Below are 19,396 nucleotides of genomic sequence, written 5' to 3' on the forward strand. Positions count from 1 at the left end.
CGCGTACCCCTAGACACAGTTCACCATTCAATTATGTACTCCTAAAGCTGTTTAAAAGAAATTAAATCGAAATTAACTTATTAAACTTAATACACATGTTCTGTTGATTAAAAAAGGGGCAAATAAAGACACAATAAAAGGACAATCAGTGTGTCAATCAAATGAGTATTTACAGGGGGATAAACTGCACATCCGAAAAAATTAACATGAGAAATTTCAAAATTTTCTTTAACTATGATCATTCAATAAATATTGCAAATATGTTTATTTTAGGATTACGTACCCCCAGAAACATCTTCACGTACCTCCAGGGGTACGCGTACCACCTGTTGAATAGCACTGGTTTAAATCCTTTTCGAAGTGTGCCTACGCTGAGGATGAAGACGATGTTCTTCGAAATACTTCCTAGTGATGTGGTTTGTTTCTTGCAGTGACTATTAGCCTTTTACTTACGCTATTTTTAAAGCTACACCCGTACTTGTAGTAGATATCACTTAAATAAACGGAGATTCTATGGTATATTTATAATATCCACATATATTATTAAAATATGTGTTATAATGATAACTAACTACGTATTAAAACTATATTTTGGTCAGTTTATTTATTACAGTATTAAGTGGGTTAAAAGTTGAAAGTGATAAAAAATATTAATCTATAGTTGAAGATTTTTTTTAAATGCACAATGTGATACCAATGATACGGATTAAGAAATAAAAGTAGGTAAAGAAGCAATAAAGAAAGTAGAACCAAAAGACCACAATTTATATATAAAGACAGAAAGAACAGTAGGCGGAAGGATACATAAGAAGGTAACAAACGGAATTCCAAACAAGGAAAGGTAATATATAATTCTACCAACAAGTAAAACTTCTTCTCTGGAACAAAGATATACCGAGAAAAGTAAAGAAGTAATTAAAGAAAAAAATCCACTACTACCTATCGCAGTATCTAGGCATAAACATGGTCAATAAATGAAAGAAAGAAAGTGAAGCAGGATAGAAGCGAGAGAAATTGAAATTCTTAAGGAGTATACTGGGAAAGAAAAGAAAGGATAGAATCAGTAAAGAAGACACAAGGAAATAATTAGAGGAAAAAATAGGACAAGACGAATGAGTTCAAAATGGGTCGGACAGATGATGTGAATAGCAGATGTCAGAATCCTGAAAAGGCGGAGGAATACGAAGTAAGGAAAAACGAACAAGATGAAGTGATCAGATCACGAAAGATGTAGAAAACAGGAAATAAAGTGGAAGAGGGAAGGATAAGAATGATGGCATGGTAGACAGAAGTAGAAAGGCCTTGATTATACTTAGACCTGCCATTGACTGGAATAAAAACAGATTAAGCATAGAAGAAGAAGAGGAGTACACTTAGTTTGTATTCCTTTACTCAAATAGGCATAAATGTGTTTTAGAAAAAAATCTATATTTTATTTTGAGTTAGCCTAATTTAAATGAAATTAGTTAAACTGCACACGGGTTAATTGATTGAAGGGTAATGTTTCTGTTCAGCAGGACAGGAATCACTACTTGGGTTTATATCTGAAACTGTATACCAGCCGTGATCACTCGTATAATACGTTTACTGCGGTCTTCTACAACTAATTCAAATTAGATGTTGAATATAAAAGATGTTGTGCTTAGGACATATTAGGTAATGGCTGAAAATGCTATTGATGTGGTACACTATCCGATGAGTGAGGTAATTACAAATGTATTATCGTTCGTCGGGTTTATGAAAGGCAGTCAATGGTTAATGTACTATTCTATTGCAGTTTTGTCTTTATAATATATTTAGCAGTGCGTTTATCTACCAAGATAATCGAATAATATATTGATATTGATATGATGTACTGTATATAAGTACTTTTAATGGTGGTACAATAAAAAAGTACAGAGAAATACATATATCTATTGGATGGATACATCTGCTTGTAAATGTAGATGTTGCAGTTTGAATGTATGATGTCGCTATATACTGATATAGTACACTAGTATTGAGTTCCTCCTACATGTTTCTTGAAAACAGCTTAACGTTCGCTTTTTATTATTATAATATATTTGTAGATAACTTCTCCACATTTATCATAAATTTAGATAGTCAAGAATCTTCAATTTATGCACAGGAATTTTATTTATATCGGGAATCCTTAAGAACTTTCGTTTTTGCATTTCATATATTATGCTTTTTTACATGAGCACACAGCCTAATGTACCTAATTATTGTGTGTTTATTTATTAACATATTTTTATTAAACTTTTTTTTTGTAAGATTTCTACCTATTTACAGAGAAGTTAATGCAACATGTTTTAAATTCGTTCTGTATTTGTAATTAAAAAAAGCTTTATAAACATTAATTTAGTATGTAAACATGTGAGAAATCTAGAATAACATTTAACAGGATTAAAAATTATTTCACAGATAATGCATGAGACAGTGAGTTATACCAGTCTATGTTCTTATGTGAATAAGCAAATATAGGCAATACGAAAAGAAGTATACATGTTAGGTTAAAGGGGGATATGTAAAAAAAAAAAAAAAAAAAAAAAAAAAAAAAAAAAAAAAAAAAAAAAAAAAAAAACAGTATCAGATCTATCAGAGTATTTAAAAGAGGATAACCATGAAATCAGTAATGTGAATATCTCATATAGTGAATCATACAAAAGAAATGATTTAACGTTTGCATAAATAAGAGTCTGAGGTATGTATTACCCTGAAGGCGGTGGTGATCAAGCAAGTGAAACAATCGTTGTAATAAAAATAAATAAACACGAGGTTAAAGAACATAATTTATTTCAAAAGTTGAAACTATTTTGTTAGTTTTATTTAAATCATCTTTTTGCAATAGAAATATAAAATCAAAATATCCGTAGTCATTGCTGATTAACGCATATTCTTTCACAGGTGTTTAGTCGAGAGTACAGTCATAAAGATTTCTGTCTTGCCCATCTGTTTACCGATCTTAAGTTTGAAGGTGGAATTCTGGGTCTTGCGTACGTCGGTTCACCTCGTAGAAACTCTGTTGGAGGAATATGTACGCCAGGTAAGTGAAAATTAAGTGAAACATCATACGATATTTTACTTATGAGCTCTGTGTTCTAAATTATATCGAATTTCTATTCGGTCCCTCACTCGAATGCAAATGGTTGAATGCATAATCAACTTTAATGAAGAAATCGAAGTTTATAAGTAGAAAGACTGTGACACTCGTCATAAAATCAGTGATTTCAAATATCTTTGTTGCGAACACATGCCCAACTCAGGTTCGAAATTCTACTCTTAGATTTGTATTTCCGAATTCCATTCAGACAAACACATAAACGCATCTTTGTCATATAGTACGGCTTTTTCAGTAGTTCAGCGTCCTCTGTTCAACAGACTTCCTAGGTTATACAGCGAAATGTCATACATGCCCGTAAATTTATTTAATTCTGAAGTTACATCATAATTTAGCTATAAATTGCTTGGCTGTAGTAATTTGTACGGGCAATAAGAATGAATTTGAATAATGAAATGACTCAAAAATTTGAAAGTGGACGCCAAGAACATAAGAATGGTAGACCAATGCGAATGAAATTGCTCATTTGTATGGTAGACGAAAAATAAAAGAATATATGTTTTGTAATTTTCCTAGACTACAGTTGGGTGAACTACAGGCCTCTCCAAACTCATGACCACTATATGTTAAAATTTCTGATGAAGGTGATTTAGAAGCACCTAAAATACATGGAGGATTGTAATAAAACTGCATACAAAGACAGTACGCATAATAAAAAAGATCATTTTTTTTTTTTAATTTTCTGGGGAAAATGGTTTGTTAGGGCACGAGCCCTCGCCGGAAAAATGTGGTAGCGAGCGCGAAAATAGAGAAAATATGAAGAAGAAACCGAGTGAAATGTGTATAGGGAGAAGGAGAGGGGCAAAGATGTAGTTTGTAGTGCAGGATACACAACTAAACCCATACCTCTGTAATTATCTGTACTTTGTGAATGATTTGCATCTCATTACTCATTCTTCACTTTCCCATGTACTCTTAACACTGGCACTCCTAGGGCCTGTAATGAAAATTAGTTTAAACTTCTTGCGATCAGTTGGAGAGTCCTTCCCCAACCCAGATACGTTCCTGTGTATATGGGTAATAACACGTATATGCAAAGGCGTAGCTAGGCTAAAGCAAGAAGTCTTCCCAACTGACCGCAAGAAGTTTAAATTAATTTTCTTTGTGGCTCTAGGAATGCCAGTGCAGTACATAGAAGAAACGGAAAATAAGTATTGGTACGTAACTCTTTCTCAGACTACAGATAATTAATACGGTGTGGACCTAGATGTGTATGCTGCTGCAAACTTTTTTTTCCCTTTCATCTCTATACATATTTCATTTGGTTTCTTCTTCCTCTCATTTTCGTGCTCACTGCCACATTTCTTCGACGGTTCGTGCCCTCAAATAAAAAGTACCCAGCAAATAAAAAATACTGTTATATATATAATGCGTACTGTCCTCCATGTGTGAGGTACTTCGAAACTGCCTTCTTTAGAAATTTTGACATTTCGTGGTCATAAATTTGAAGGGTTCTATGGTCCATCCAACCATCTTGTCAAGGAAAATACGAAACATACATTCTCTTGTTTTCCGCGTACTGTACTGTGCGCAATTTCGCAATTTCGTTTGCATCGATCTACTTCTTTCTGCGTTCTTAGCGCCCACTTTCAATTTTTTGGGTGGGGCTTTTTGCCCCAAGAACCGTTTTTCCTCACAAAGTAAAAACAAAAAAAAAAAAAAAAAAAAAACCAGATATCCCTTATTTTATGCGTACTGTCTATGTACGTGGTTTCGTTACAATTCTCCATGTACTTTAGGTACTTCGAAGTGAATTTCATTAAAAATGTTGATGTTTCATAGTCACAAGTTTGGAGGGGCATATCCAAGCGTTTTGCCAAAAAAATACAAAACACGTTTTCCTTTATTTTATGTTTACTATATCTGTGTGTAATTTCATTCGCTTTGATCTACGTCTTCGTGCGCTTTTGATGCCCACTCTCAAATTGTTGGTTAAGATTTTTGACCCCTTAAACCATTTTTCCGCTTTTTTTTTTTTTTTTTTTTTTTTTTTTTTTTTTTTTTTTTTAAGACTCTTATTTCATGTCTAGGTGAGGTGGAGGTGTCCTGAGACTGGATGTGCCGATCCATGGCGTTCCATAAGTGCTCAATAGGGTTTTAATGTGGGTAGTTTGGAGACCATGGAAGATGCCGGAATCAAACTGTGTTCTTCAAATTATTTTGCACTTAGGTAGATTAGTTATGTCTTAGAAGATATCACTGCCATGGGGAAAAATACATCATGGTGCGATACTGAATATCATCACTGGTTTCTCTATAACTACCAAGAGATCTAGTTCTTTGCATGAAAACTTGCCCCACATACACCGGGCTTCGCTATTGACCCAATGCAAGAGAACTTTAGTACCTCATGTGGTTTTCACCAAACACTAAGACCCTCATCCACAGAGTTGATTAAAAGTCATCTTCAGCAGATCAGCACATTTTGTTCCAAACTTTTATCGTCGAATTTGCATTTCGCTGTACCAAGTAAGTCGTTTGCGATGCTAGGTATCAGCATCAGATTACCAAACCTATTAGGTGTAGAATTTTGAAATTTTGTACATGTTTTCCATGCATCTTAGCTCTATATAAGACCGGATTTTTGCGAAATTAGTATCCTAAAGGGGTTGTATATCTTGAATGATTTTTTGCCGTTCTTGATATCTCCTAAACTATTAGCCGTAGAACCTTGATATCGTGTATGTATGGGCTGCAGATAAGACAAGGTTCTGCGAAACACACATCATAAGAGGGGATGTGGAGAGTTGAAATTTTGTTTGCCGCTCAAAAGATCAGGGTTAGGACCTCATTATATAGACGTGTTCAACTTATTAGACTCGCGCTCGAAAAATGCAAAGTTGGTGTTGCAGTCCTAATTTCGGAGTTCTAGAACATGTAATTTAATGGTTAAACCACTAATATAGGATCCTTAATTTGTTTACTGTACAGTGGATGTGGTGATATCACCGTTAAACAGCAGATGGTATTAGTAGAGGGGAGGGAGGTCTGAAAGTGGTTTTTCAGTTGTAGACAGCTATTGTGGTTTCTATCAACAAGTTACAATCTGAAGTATTGTGGTTGCAGTCGTAAGCAGTTAAGACATTCAAAGCGTTCAACAGTTCGAATGAGCCAGTTTAAAGTGATCGTGATGTGTTTTGTGTATTAATCTTTTATTCTGTGAAGTCATGTAATCGCGGCGTAATGAGAAAAGCCAAGAGACCTTTCTCCGCGTAAAGTGAAAGTTGTCAAAATACTTCTGGCGGAAGGAAGATATACACAACGACCAATTGCTAGTAGACTTGGGGTAGGGCAAAAATCTGAGTAAAATCTCTGTTGCGATGAGCAAGAAGCAAATGTATCAGCAAAATAGGGTTGGGAAGTGAGGGCGAAAACCAAAGCTATCGCTAAGAGGTATCAGAAAACTAAAAAGATTGCTCTGGGAAACAGAAACGCAACTTCTAGAGACTTAAGCATAAAAATGGCTGAGTATGGTGTAGACATTTCGCCTGAAAATGTTCGAAGGATTCTTTGTGCTGAGGGAACAAAAGTATTCAGGATAAGAAAGAAAGAAAAAATTACTCCAATCATGGCAAAGAAGCGCCTCGAATTGGCAGGAGGCCTAGAACATTGGACTGCTGATAATTAGAGAATAGGTGTTTCAGTGATGAATCATGTGTCTGATGAATGTTCACAATATGTGCGACGTCGACCTGGGGAGGAGTTAAAGTTGGAATGCCTCCAACAATCCGTAAAGCAACCTACTTCAGTCATGGTCTGGGGTGTGATGTTTGTCTTCGGGCCTGGGAAACTGTGTATAAAAGAGGGAACAATGAATCACGACCAATACGTAGAATTTCTTCCTAAAAGAACTGCTTCCCCAGACTGCTATCTGGTTTGATGACGCACACTTCATCTTAATGCATAATGGTGCAGCCCCATGCCGCTGGGGCAAAACTGTGACAAAATTCTTGGAGAACAACGAAATTAATTTTCTTCCGTGGCCAGGCAGTAGTCCTGATATGAACCCGATTGAAAACCCGTGGAGCTTCATGCAGGAAAAGCTAAAGAAAAAGCATATTACAACCAAACATCAATTGGTCGAGGAGATCAACAATTTGTGGTATCATGGTGCTGAATTGAAGTCAAAATGTGCTAAACTCCTACATAGCATGCCACAAAGGATAAAAAAGACTTAATAAAGAATAACTGATTTCATACGAAATAGTGATCTTTGTGTGAGAGATCATTTTCTTGAAAGTATTCCATTTCATTTTTTGTTTCCAATTTAGATATACACACTGTATAGTATTTATATTTGAATGTCACGTACGCATTTATTTTATTGATATAGAAAAGCATGTGCCATGACCACGAGAAATTAGAACAGATTTACAGAACAGTAATTTGGACTAAGTTCAAACTCGTTTTCTGACATAATATTGTAAGACCAGTAAAATATTCGGAAACTGAATGTTGAGTCTAATAATTTGAACACGTCTTTATATACGTAAAGGAGGAAGTCCATTGACTAGTCATCAACGGGTCTCCAAAATCGTTGAACCTTATTATTTCAAATTGTCGACAAATGCTCCTTTATTTTATGATAAAGCACAATTTTGTGAAATGCGACTCATAATTAAAGATGGGGGAGAAGGTGTTCACCTTTTATCCGTTCTCCAGATCTCCAATATTTTAAGCATAGAACCTTGATATGTTACATAAATATTTTCCATGTACCCTACGCCATAAAATATATATATATATATATATATATATATATATATATATATATATATATATATATATATATATATATACAACAGTTGATTCCCAATTGGTAAGGAGCTTAAATTTCTTACTCCCCTCCAGATCTTCCAGTCGTACAACCTGGATATTTTTCATAAATATTTTCCATGTATTCTAAACTGCATAAATGAGACGAGCTTTTGCGAAATGAGGGAAGGGGTCTTATTGATTTTTCGTTCTCCGTATCTCTGAAACTATTAGAGGTGCGACCTTGAAATTTTGTGTCAGTATTTACCACTTATCCTGTCAAGGAATAGGACAGTTTTACTGAATGTCTACCAGATCAGAACCAGATGTCGGGCTAAAGAACTTAAAATTTTGTACATATTTTCTTATTAAACCCTGGGTTGACGATGGGACAACAGTTTTACGAAATTCGACTCCTGAGGAAAGAAATCTGCTTGGAACTCTTCTTGCTGTTCACCAGATATCCGAAATAGTTGGCCGTAGGTTGTTGAAAATTACATAATGTCACCTCAGAAACTAGATTATAGGTGAGACATTTTGTTTTTTCAAATTCAACATCAAAGAAGGTGGAAAGGGAGTTAGGCGTTTCCTTCTCTAGAAAGATGAAATTTTTTACAACTATTCTCTACATATTCTAAAATGTGTATAAGACGAATTTCTAATTAGTTTACTCCGAGGGATAGTATTTTGATTAAAAGACTTCCCATTACTATTACAAATTTATGTTGAAACGCTCAGCATATACCTTCGAAATTTATATACTATAGCAAAATATTGACATGTAATATACGAATATTTCATACAAGAAATCAATTTGGCTAAGTTTCGAGACTGAGAAAATACATTTAAGGGTGATTTTGGAGAATGTACTTTGATGAATATGATTTATAAATATGAATTGACGAATATTTCCCATCAAACGCGTAAGAAACTTGTAATTTTCAGTGCAAGGAAGTAATTTAACGTGATATTAACTTGGACGAAATACATTTTTAAACGTTTCTTTAAAAACAAATGATTTCGGAGTGATGGAGGTTTACTAAAGATTTTACCTAACGATTTAGATGGCTTCAGGTGAATCCACTGCTTTGGGGTGTAAGAAAACAATATGAGTCAATCTTGAAGTCATAAAAAGTAATTTATGAACGGTTATGTAAGGTTTTACATAGTTTCATTGAAATCAAATTTCACAATCAGATACACAATCAGCGTATAATTATTTCCTCATTCTGGTTGGTTGGTTGTCTGATGTTATACGCAGGTCCTAATTGATTGTTTTGTTTTCGTTGCTGTTCTAATGAATGAAACCTATATTTGGATGAGCTGTAGGTCATTATCTCTGTTAAAATTGATGTCGTTTTCCAGTATTTGGTATGGCTTTCTCAACTTCTGTTTTCCAGTAGCGTGAACATTTTCCCAATAGTACTGTATTTTGGTGTCAAACGGTGTCAAGTAGAAAAATTGAATATAAACTAGTTATTTGCTGAGCAAAACTATATATTTTCATTAAAATAAAGAAAAATTGAGATTGGCAAAACATAGTATAATTGAGGGAAGTAACATCTCCTTTTTGGAAAACACTTTGCTAGCGAAGTATTCAGGTTACTGGGAGTCAAGGAAATCATAGCAATACTGGAGAAAGACAACAATCTTAACCGAGACACCGGTGTACAGCTCGGCCAAACATTGGTTTCATTCATTGGAACGCAATGAAAACAAAACAACTAATCAGGATCTCCACACAAACAGACAGCCAACCAATCAAAATGAAATCATAGGTTGAGCGTCTCTATCGACCAATCACACTCCACTTTCCTTTGGCAGCACTTACCTTACAAGGAACCCTAGGTATCTATCAGAGGCCGATTTTCATGACACTTTGTATATAGATAGAGTACCTCGGGAAACTCGCACAGACAAAATTGTAGTTGGAGTATCCAAGGACACTAGGGATCGAGAAAGATCAAATGAGGAACGTCAGTATGTTAAGGATTTGGTAAGAAAATGCACGTTTTTCTTTAAAACTAATCATTGTAACGACACGAAATGAGCATACATGGATACGAGATGGTAGATATGATCTGTTAAAACTTATGAAAAGAATATCTGCCATCTTGAAAGAGGTCATGTTGAAGCTGGTGCGATTGGTGTAAATGAGAAGAGGGTCATACGATGCATCAATTTGAACGTAAATAGACATAAAAAGCTTTTGGTGAAGTCTGTTGTGGGATTACATTATTTCTGTGCTTCTGGTAGAATGGTTTAGGAACAAAATGAGGAAAAGTATCTCGCGACACTCGAGCAAATGGAGGGTATGGAGCGCTATGCGAGTTTCCCGAGGTACTTTATCTATATACAAAGTTTCATTAAAATCGGCCTCTGATAGATACCTAGGGTTGTTAGGACTGCTTCTGGTTGGTTCTTTCATAAGATACTCTGAAGATGAGAAAGTCAGTTCTCGGCTCATCGGACAGCGTGGAATTCACCTAGTTGTTATTCCGAGAATTGTATTTTTTTTTTTAAAAAAAGTTGTTGTTTAGTGACTAGGCTACACAATTTTGTTAGTAGTGAAGTGAATATTATATATTATAGAACCATTTTGTAGTTAGTAAAACCATTATTTTTCTTCAACAGAATATTTTAAAAATGGTCACACATTATACTTAAATTCTGGATTAAGCTCAAGTCGGAATCATTATGGACAACGTGTCATTACTCGGGAAGCTGACCTTGTAACTGCACATGAATTTGGTCACAATTGGGGCTCAGAACATGATCCAGATATTCCTGAGTGCAGCCCTTCTGCTAGTCAGGGGGGCTCCTTCTTAATGTATACTTATTCAGTGAGTGGTTATGACGTCAATAATAAGGTAAGTATTGCTATTATGTAAATATCTGTTGTATATTAATAAGAATGTGGAAGTAATACTTTAAAGTATTATGATACATATGTTACTTCATTTTAGTTAAAGGTGACTGTGTAACCATACGGTTCAGCTCAGTCAATTTTAAGAAGAAAATTTTAACTTTTTGAATGAACCTCGCATAAAAGCACTCTCAAGAATTTTTCTCTCAGCCAACAAACGAATGTGCATATATGTATGTGGGTTTTGACTGCGACGGAAATCGCAGAATTCCCCTCTCCTTCCCAAGTAAGGAACCAGAATTCAGCACAATGGACAATAGTCGTCTCAAAACATTCCTGTCTATGGGCTGTCATAGCTATTTTTAGCTTCTGACATCACCAAACTGCGTAGCAAACTGATTCTTTTGCCTAGCAACACGACGAGACGGGGAGAAAAGGTGCTTTAGTCTGACTTACACACACGGGGAAGCAACCACGTTGAATTTAGTGCGCGCGACTGAAATGGAAACACAAGTTGAAATAACATTTAATTCTTGTTAGTACGAAACGTAACTCTAGAACCAATGCCGTGATAATGAAGATGATCACCAATTTTAAAGTATTTGTCTACAAGTAAAAGCAAAAGTCATTACAGCGACATGGAGTAAGCCAGCAGCAAAACCACTAGTTCATCAAAAGAAGATGAAAGGAAACCAACCCGCAACCTTTTGGACATACCCTCTGGAGCCGCCAATGACAATTCCTCTTCGACTGTCACAGTGAGTAAAAAGTGTTAGTGAATAACAAAAATCAACCATGTGACGAAATATAACGAATAATTCGTGTCAACCGCGACTTCCGCGTCTTTCGTATTAAATGGGCCTAAAATATTGGTTATATAAAGTGAAGTGCTACCGCTTATGTAATTTTTATTCATGAAGTTCAAGTGTTAATTAAAAGAAAAATCCAAAAGTTGAGTATCCTTTCAAAATAATAATCATGATCTAAATTCATATATGTTAATTTTAAGGAACAACTTAATTCATTTTTCTTTACAGCACGAGTGATTAGCGCCTATGCAACTTAATAATTCATACATTAATAAATTGCATTAGCGCTATAGAATACAATTGGAGTTAACTTTGTGCCGGTTTCCCGAAACGTTCTGACCGAACTCTGAACCTGTTGTCCAGCGGCTATATGGTCAGTTGCAATGGTCGATCAAACCCACTAGTTAATGCCAAAGAAGACATTCGAGCGGTGGAAAATCGAACCCCAGACCGTAGTAAAAGCGTAAGCCCACTTTGGGACCGTAGGACACGAACCACTTACAGTGATAAAGGGTTTATCCCGATAGGGAGTGAGACATACCTGGATCGAACCCAGTACAGTAACATATGGTTTTCTCTCACGGGAATGTACCAGGACTCGAACCCTAATACTGTCATAAATGGCTAAGCCCTTCACAGGGACCAAACTACTGTTATAAACGGCTTCTCCCGAACGGGAACCAACGAGAATTGAACCCGATACTGTAATAAATGGCGCCCGATAGCACAGGAACGTTCGGTAAAACCGCATAAAAACAACGCTAATTGTATTTTCTCGATTAAGGTAAATTGTAGTGCCTCATTAGTGCTATTTAATTTTGTTGTTCTGGCATTAGTAAATCAATCATCATGTCTGTAAATAGAGAAATAATTCCTGTCTTGCATGAAATGCGAAAAATATGGAAAGAAACAGAGTACTTAATAGTAGAAAGTCAGTTCAGATATAGAAAAGAACCTTTTACATTGTTAGAAGTCGAAAATGCCTTAAAGGTAGAACAGGAAGTTTGTGAAATTCGTAAAAGAGCTAAACAGGAAATTGCAAAATCTCTTTTGGAAAGGAACGTAGAATATAGGGCCGAAATTGAAGATAAAATTGTTGCTAAAATGCATGAAATACGTAAATCTGATTTTTACCGAAAGGTCAAAGATGAATGTGTTCTTGAGTCAGAATTTATTTCCTTGTCAGACATTAAATGTAAATTGAAAGTTCACTATGAAAATTCAGACATTGTACGCACTGCAAAAGAAAGGTTAGCTGAAAGAATATATAAAAGATATTCAAAGCTTTACAATGTTAGTTGTAACAAGGATTTCAGTGGAAATCAGAAAATAAATTGTAAAGTTGTACCACCAAAACGGGTTAGGTTTGCTGATCCTCTTGAAACTGTAACTTTTGCGCATCCTTTTGTAAAAGTTAATGAGCTAGAAAATATTCAAAATTACGAAAATCGTCAAGGAAAAACAGTACTATTAAAAACAAAATTTGCTGAAAGTAATTTAGAATTTGTTAAACGTGAGTTTGAAGGTATTTTGTGGGACATTGCCCCCGTAGCTCAGAAAGCGTACGCACGAACAGTGAAAAATGAATGTGTTGAAAGTTGTACTGTTTTGCCATGTGTTAGGTCTCAGTCACCGCCTATTGTAGTAAATCAAGCTAATATTGAATTTCTTGACAATGAATTTGAACAGGTTAAAGAAATATCTGAGTGTGAATTAAAGGTAGAAAAACAAATCATTCCTGTTGTCAGTCACGTTAACGTTGAACTAGGCCAAGCCAAAGAGTTTGTTTTGTCTCTGTCGAATAGTATTATAGAAGGAAAAAAGAATAATAAGTTCAACCCAGCTGCTTCTTTGCAAACCCTACCAACCATCAAGTTGATCACGTCTAGCGTAGCTCCGTGTGTGAGCGAGCGGTCAGCTGTTCCAGCTGTCATTTGTTTGTTTTGTAAGGGGACAAAAGGCATTCATGGCAATGCGTGCGTCACTGCAGGAAGGTTTACTAAAGTGGTAATAAATTGCGTTGAGAATGAAGGCAAAAGCAGTCCACGCAGTCTTGTAGTGTATCAAGTTTGTTAGAGGAAAATTGCCTCTATGGCACCTTGCTAACCAGTAAATTAGAATGCGTTCCGTTTCACAAAACTTGTTTATTTTTTGCGTCTGCTAGGGTTGTAAAGATTTGTAAAGTGAAGAGTAGTTCTTTAAGTTGTGAGTTGAATATACAGATAGAACAAATGAATTATGTCATCTTTTGTATCGTTACTTGCACTCAAGTTATGTATTTAGAAGATAGTACAAACGGCTTTATGCCAGGTAGGCCTAATGGTAATGAACGTAACTCAGTAACGTGGGAAAAGAAATTAAAAACCTGTCAAGAATATTTTAGTAAATTACAAAATGTTGTTTGTCAAAGGGCAAGAAAATATAGTTCACAGGTTCAATGTGGCAAAAAGCACCGGCAAAATAAAAAGAAAATACGTAAAGTCAGACGGAAACTAAAAAGAGTTAAACGTATGCTGTATTGTTTTTCAAAATTTTCCAAGTATGTTCGTAAATGTTCTTTGAGGAATAAATGTAACAGTCGCATCAATGCTCAGACAAGTGACCGAAGTTTAAAATCCAATCACACTCGTAACTTAGCGATCCATGACGTAGTAAATAGGTCAGGTGCTAACCACTCATCACCTGTAGATAAAAATCACGAACCTTTTCAGGAAGAATGTGGTAATCAGGTGAATGTATTTTTTACGTCTAAGCGATTTGAAAGTGAACAAAATAGGAAAATTAAATGTCAATCACCAACTACTGTCAGTGATGTGCTATCAGCTGATTGTGACGTAATAACAAAGGTCAAGCATACAGGTAAATGGAAAAACCTAGCGAAACAAAAAATGCAATTTAGGGTTCACTCTGAATGCAGTAATATTGGTGCACATCGAAGATTATTACAAAAGAAAAGTAATTGCAACTCAAGCAGTGATAAATTAGTCAATTTCTTGTGCCATGCAGCAGTTATACGTATTGAGAAACCATTCATGCTAGTTGTTTATTGGCAAATGAAACCTTTGAAAATTGTTTTTGTGTTGAAAAAGCCTCGAGTAGGTGTAGGATAAAAACAAAAAACTTCGTTAAGCCGGACTGCTTGTACTGTATGAAACCGACACTTGCAATGGCTTTGATATTTTAACAAAAAAAAAAAAAAAAAAAAGGGTTGGATTAGAGATACCATTTTTAAAATTTTGATATTTGAGATATACGTAATATGAAATCACTTGTAATCGCATTCACAACAAAATCTTATGTTTCTTTCGAAGTGCAAGAGTGAATTTGCGCAGCGAAAATTTTCAAATATAGTGAAAAGAAATAAATTTGCGTAGTGAAGATGTGGAAAATCTCTAGTGAATATTCCATCACAGTGTTGCAATTTTTCAAAATTAAAATGTTTTGAATCACAAATTTAAATATTTTGGTGAGAAACCATTCGGTAATAAATCTGAATGATCATATTTGAAACTATTAGTGAAATTTCTCAATTTCTAAATAACAACTATGCGTCAATTAATAGTAATGTATACTTACGATGTGTTATATCAATTTATTTGTTTTACCTAATCAGTATGCCTCTGGGATTAGAAATCAGCTGAGGATACTTAAAGTTTGGTGTGGTAAGTTATGGTAGTTACCTGTACCCACCTTTATGGCGCATCATTGAGTTGAAAAGAATATATAATGAGACATCTTATTATGAATGAGTAACAAGTAAGTTGTGTATGTGATAATTATTAGCAACTGTTGTTGCTTTCGCTTTGTATTAATCTTTTCGTCGAATACGAAAACATTTCAAGTCTTAACTTGAAGACGTTGAAGCAAAGGTCCCTCCAACTATGGGTTATTCATATTATGTAATGCCCGGAGTAGGCAATTTTCTTATTAGTCCCCTTCTATATTATTTTTGAATTTTAACCAAATATCCTATCTTTTCACTTTGCTTCGGGGATGGAAATAAATGATATTTTAATGTGGGTAGGTATCTTCGAAATTTCGGAGGGCAGACACTTTGAAAAGTGTAATGGTTTGACAAACCATCCACTGTTCAGTCCATTCTTGGTTAATTTCTAACCGGAATGTAATAATTGTAAATATTATGATATTGAGTGTTGCTGTAGATTTAAATAACAATTTTCATATCGTAATCAATATTTTGAAAATATTTATGTGTGCCCATACTTGAATTTAATTTGTGTGTTATATATTTGATTCGTAGTAGTAATGATAATTGAAATAATACTACTACTAATAATAATAACAATAAATGAAAACAGATATACAGTTATTGTGTTAGTTTTCAAGAATATTAGAAGTGGTTTTCAATGAAAGTAAATATTGAAAATGAATGTTTTCGATAACAGTAAGAAATTTAATTCATGTTACAATTAAAGTACAAGGCACTACATTAATAAATATTTTAGGTTACAATGATTACTTAATATACTTGTAATATTTTTGTGTTCAATGGTAAACAATGCCAGTAATTATTTGTTTAATTATTAAATGTGATATTTTGAAAGAAAATAATAACAACTTTGTTTATGTTTTGTTGTGTTTAAAATTATGGCACTTAAGTGTTTTAAAACGACAAATATTGAAATAATAAAAGACATTGATAAACTTTATTTGAATTATGGCCCAACCGTAATCCGAAATTCGTTTCGTATGGCCCACGTGTTCGTTACCGTATTACCGAAAGGACTTTAAAATTTTTTCGTTACATCATCACAAGAAGACTTAAGTGATGTTAACCCTTTGAAGACCAGTGGAAGAAATTTGGTGACACTAGTGAAGTGATCAGTGTTGCAGGGTTCTATCTGTTTTTCTCTCTCCCTCAAAACAAATGTCCTGCCGAGCGCCAATGTAACCATACGGTTCAGCTCAGTCAATTTTAAGAAGAAAATTTTAACTTTTTGAATGAACCTCGCATAAAAGCACTCTCAAGAATTTTTCTCTCAGCCAACAAACGAATGTGCATATATGTATGTGGGTTTTGACTGCGACGGAAATCGCAGAATTCCCCTCTCCTTCCCAAATAAGGAACCAGAATTCAGCACAATGGACAATAGTCGTCTCAAAACATTCCTGTCTATGGGCTGTCATAGCTATTTTTAGCTTCTGACATCACCAAACTGCGTAGCAAACTGATTCTTTTGCCTAGCAACACGACGAGACGGGGAGAAAAGGTGCTTTAGTCTGACTTACACACACGGGGAAGCAACCACGTTGAATTTAGTGCGCGCGACTGAAATGGAAACACAAGTTGAAATAACATTTAATTCTTGTTAGTACGAAACGTAACTCTAGAACCAATGCCGTGATAATGAAGATGATCACCAATTTTAAAGTATTTGTCTACAAGTAAAAGCAAAAGTCATTACAGCGACATGGAGTAAGCCAGCAGCAAAACCACTAGTTCATCAAAAGAAGATGAAAGGAAACCAACCCGCAACCTTTTGGACATACCCTCTGGAGCCGCCAATGACAATTCCTCTTCGACTGTCACAGTGAGTAAAAAGTGTTAGTGAATAACAAAAATCAACCATGTGACGAAATATAACGAATAATTCGTGTCAACCGCGACTTCCGCGTCTTTCGTATTAAATGGGCCTAAAATATTGGTTATATAAAGTGAAGTGCTACCGCTTATGTAATTTTTATTCATGAAGTTCAAGTGTTAATTAAAAGAAAAATCCAAAAGTTGAGTATCCTTTCAAAATAATAATCATGATCTAAATTCATATATGTTAATTTTAAGGAACAACTTAATTCATTTTTCTTTACAGCACGAGTGATTAGCGCCTATGCAACTTAATAATTCATACATTAATAAATTGCATTAGCGCTATAGAATACAATTGGAGTTAACTTTGTGCCGGTTTCCCGAAACGTTCTGACCGAACTCTGAACCTGTTGTCCAGCGGCTATATGGTCAGTTGCAATGGTCGATCAAACCCACTAGTTAATGCCAAAGAAGACATTCGAGCGGTGGAAAATCGAACCCCAGACCGTAGTAAAAGCGTAAGCCCACTTTGGGACCGTAGGACACGAACCACTTACAGTGATAAAGGGTTTATCCCGATAGGGAGTGAGACATACCTGGATCGAAACCTAATACTGTCATAAATGGCTAAGCCCTTCACAGGGACCAAACTACTGTTATAAACGGCTTCTCCCGAACGGGAACCAACGAGAATTGAACCCGATACTGTAATAACTGTAATTCCTGAAAGCACCTTGCACTACCTAACTTTCGGGTCTCCCCTAGAACCTTGGTCACGGAGGTTAAAAACAGGAGAAAAAAGTAATAAAAACAGTAAAGCAAAAGGAACGATGTCGTCAGGGTCGAGTAGTGCGTGAAGACACCTTGTCAAACTTCTGGTTACTTATCTAGTGATGAAGCAGCACATTGCAACTTGGCGGGTTCAATTTATGTATTGTTTTGTTTACTAGTAGAATGTTGCCAGCTCATATAAGTGTTTTTATTTCTATGGCAATATTATTTGTAATTCTCAATTTCCGCTTCCCATTACTTACTCGCCTTTTCAGAAATTACAGTTATCTGTAAGGAAAATGATTGTGATACTTCGAGAGCGTCTTAATCTGTTGTCTGATATTATGACACATTTAAGATACTCTCGTATTAAAAATTCTATTCGCACTTCAAAATTTGTAATATTATTGTTCAAGGGTTTCCTCGTATGTATTTGTTTTATAATCAGTAACAATAACGAAGAACTACAGTAGATACACTTAACTTGAAAGAGAAAATTTGAGAATATTGTGGTTGGCAAATTTAAATTGCTGAGTTCTGTATTGTTCTGTATTGCTTGTGGCCACGGGTGTGTTCCGATGAAAAGTAACAAATTAATAATTTATTTATTAAACAAATTTCCACATACATTCTGCAAAGCCAACTTATGATGAGCGTAATTAACAAAGTACAACATTAATGATGGGAAAGGAAGTGGAAGGAAGTCGGTAATGGCCTTTACCGGATGTCTCTAAAGTAAATTCCACTTTAAAAAAATTCATTATATATAAAAACTACCGTACTTATCATGAGTTCTTTGTACTACATGATGATCCTTGAGCTTTTGTGATAGAATAAAGGCATTACATGAACTCGATGTGTGCACTGTGTGTGACAGACATCGATGCGGTAATCTAGCTCTTGTCAGAATCTGGTTAACTTGTCTGGTGTGACCGTAGATGCAGTTTCTTCGATCCCCATTTGCAGTTCATGAAGGTTTAGTGGAAGAGAGGTTGCATATATATGGCCCTTAATGTAACCCTGGTGGACAACATCTAGTCCGTGAGTTTTCTTGTGGTACTCCCGTTTCCTCCCACATTTGATTCTGCCAATTCTTTCATCATCATTCACTCGCCTTAATCATCCGTCTTCCTTAACCTTAAAGGCATAAACGTGAGACGTTAAACTGAAAGATTTCATTTCATTTTTAATGTTACCCATAAGGAAAAATCCATCACACAGATTTTCACGAATTCTATCACTAGAACGCCTTTTCAATACCATCAAACTCCATTAATTGTTGCTTTGATGAACAGTGTCTTATTGCGGTCAACGTTGAAACTCCCGGAACCTGTAATAAAATGAAAAGATCTTTAAGAATTTATGCATCATATGCAACTAACAACATAAATTTTCTAATAATAAAGTTTTTAAAGTGAGACTTTAGAGACTCCTTGTATTTGAAGGTACAATACTTGCATTCGCGTAAAGGATCAGAAATAAATCAGGGAAACCTCAATTAGGATATCGCCCACCTGCTTTGAATT

The 19,396-nt window shown here is 35.1% G+C and overlaps 1 protein-coding gene across 2 annotated transcripts in view; it reads left to right on the forward strand.

Moving 5' to 3' along the window:
- The window catches only part of Tace (ADAM 17-like protease Tace), a 126,932-nt gene that overhangs the window by 82,045 nt on the left and 25,491 nt on the right, over nt 1-19,396 (forward strand). For both annotated transcript variants that reach the window (XM_081755543.1, XM_081755544.1), the window contains 2 exons: nt 2,908-3,046; nt 10,511-10,746. In XM_081755543.1, the coding sequence (XP_081611669.1) occupies nt 2,908-3,046; nt 10,511-10,746 (375 nt within the window). The remainder of the gene's footprint in view (nt 1-2,907; nt 3,047-10,510; nt 10,747-19,396) is intronic.

This window comes from Thermobia domestica, chromosome 4 (genome assembly GCF_964235325.1).
Source record: "Thermobia domestica chromosome 4, izTheDome1.hap1.1, whole genome shotgun sequence".
In the NCBI taxonomy this organism is placed as follows: Eukaryota; Metazoa; Arthropoda; class Insecta; order Zygentoma; family Lepismatidae; genus Thermobia; species Thermobia domestica.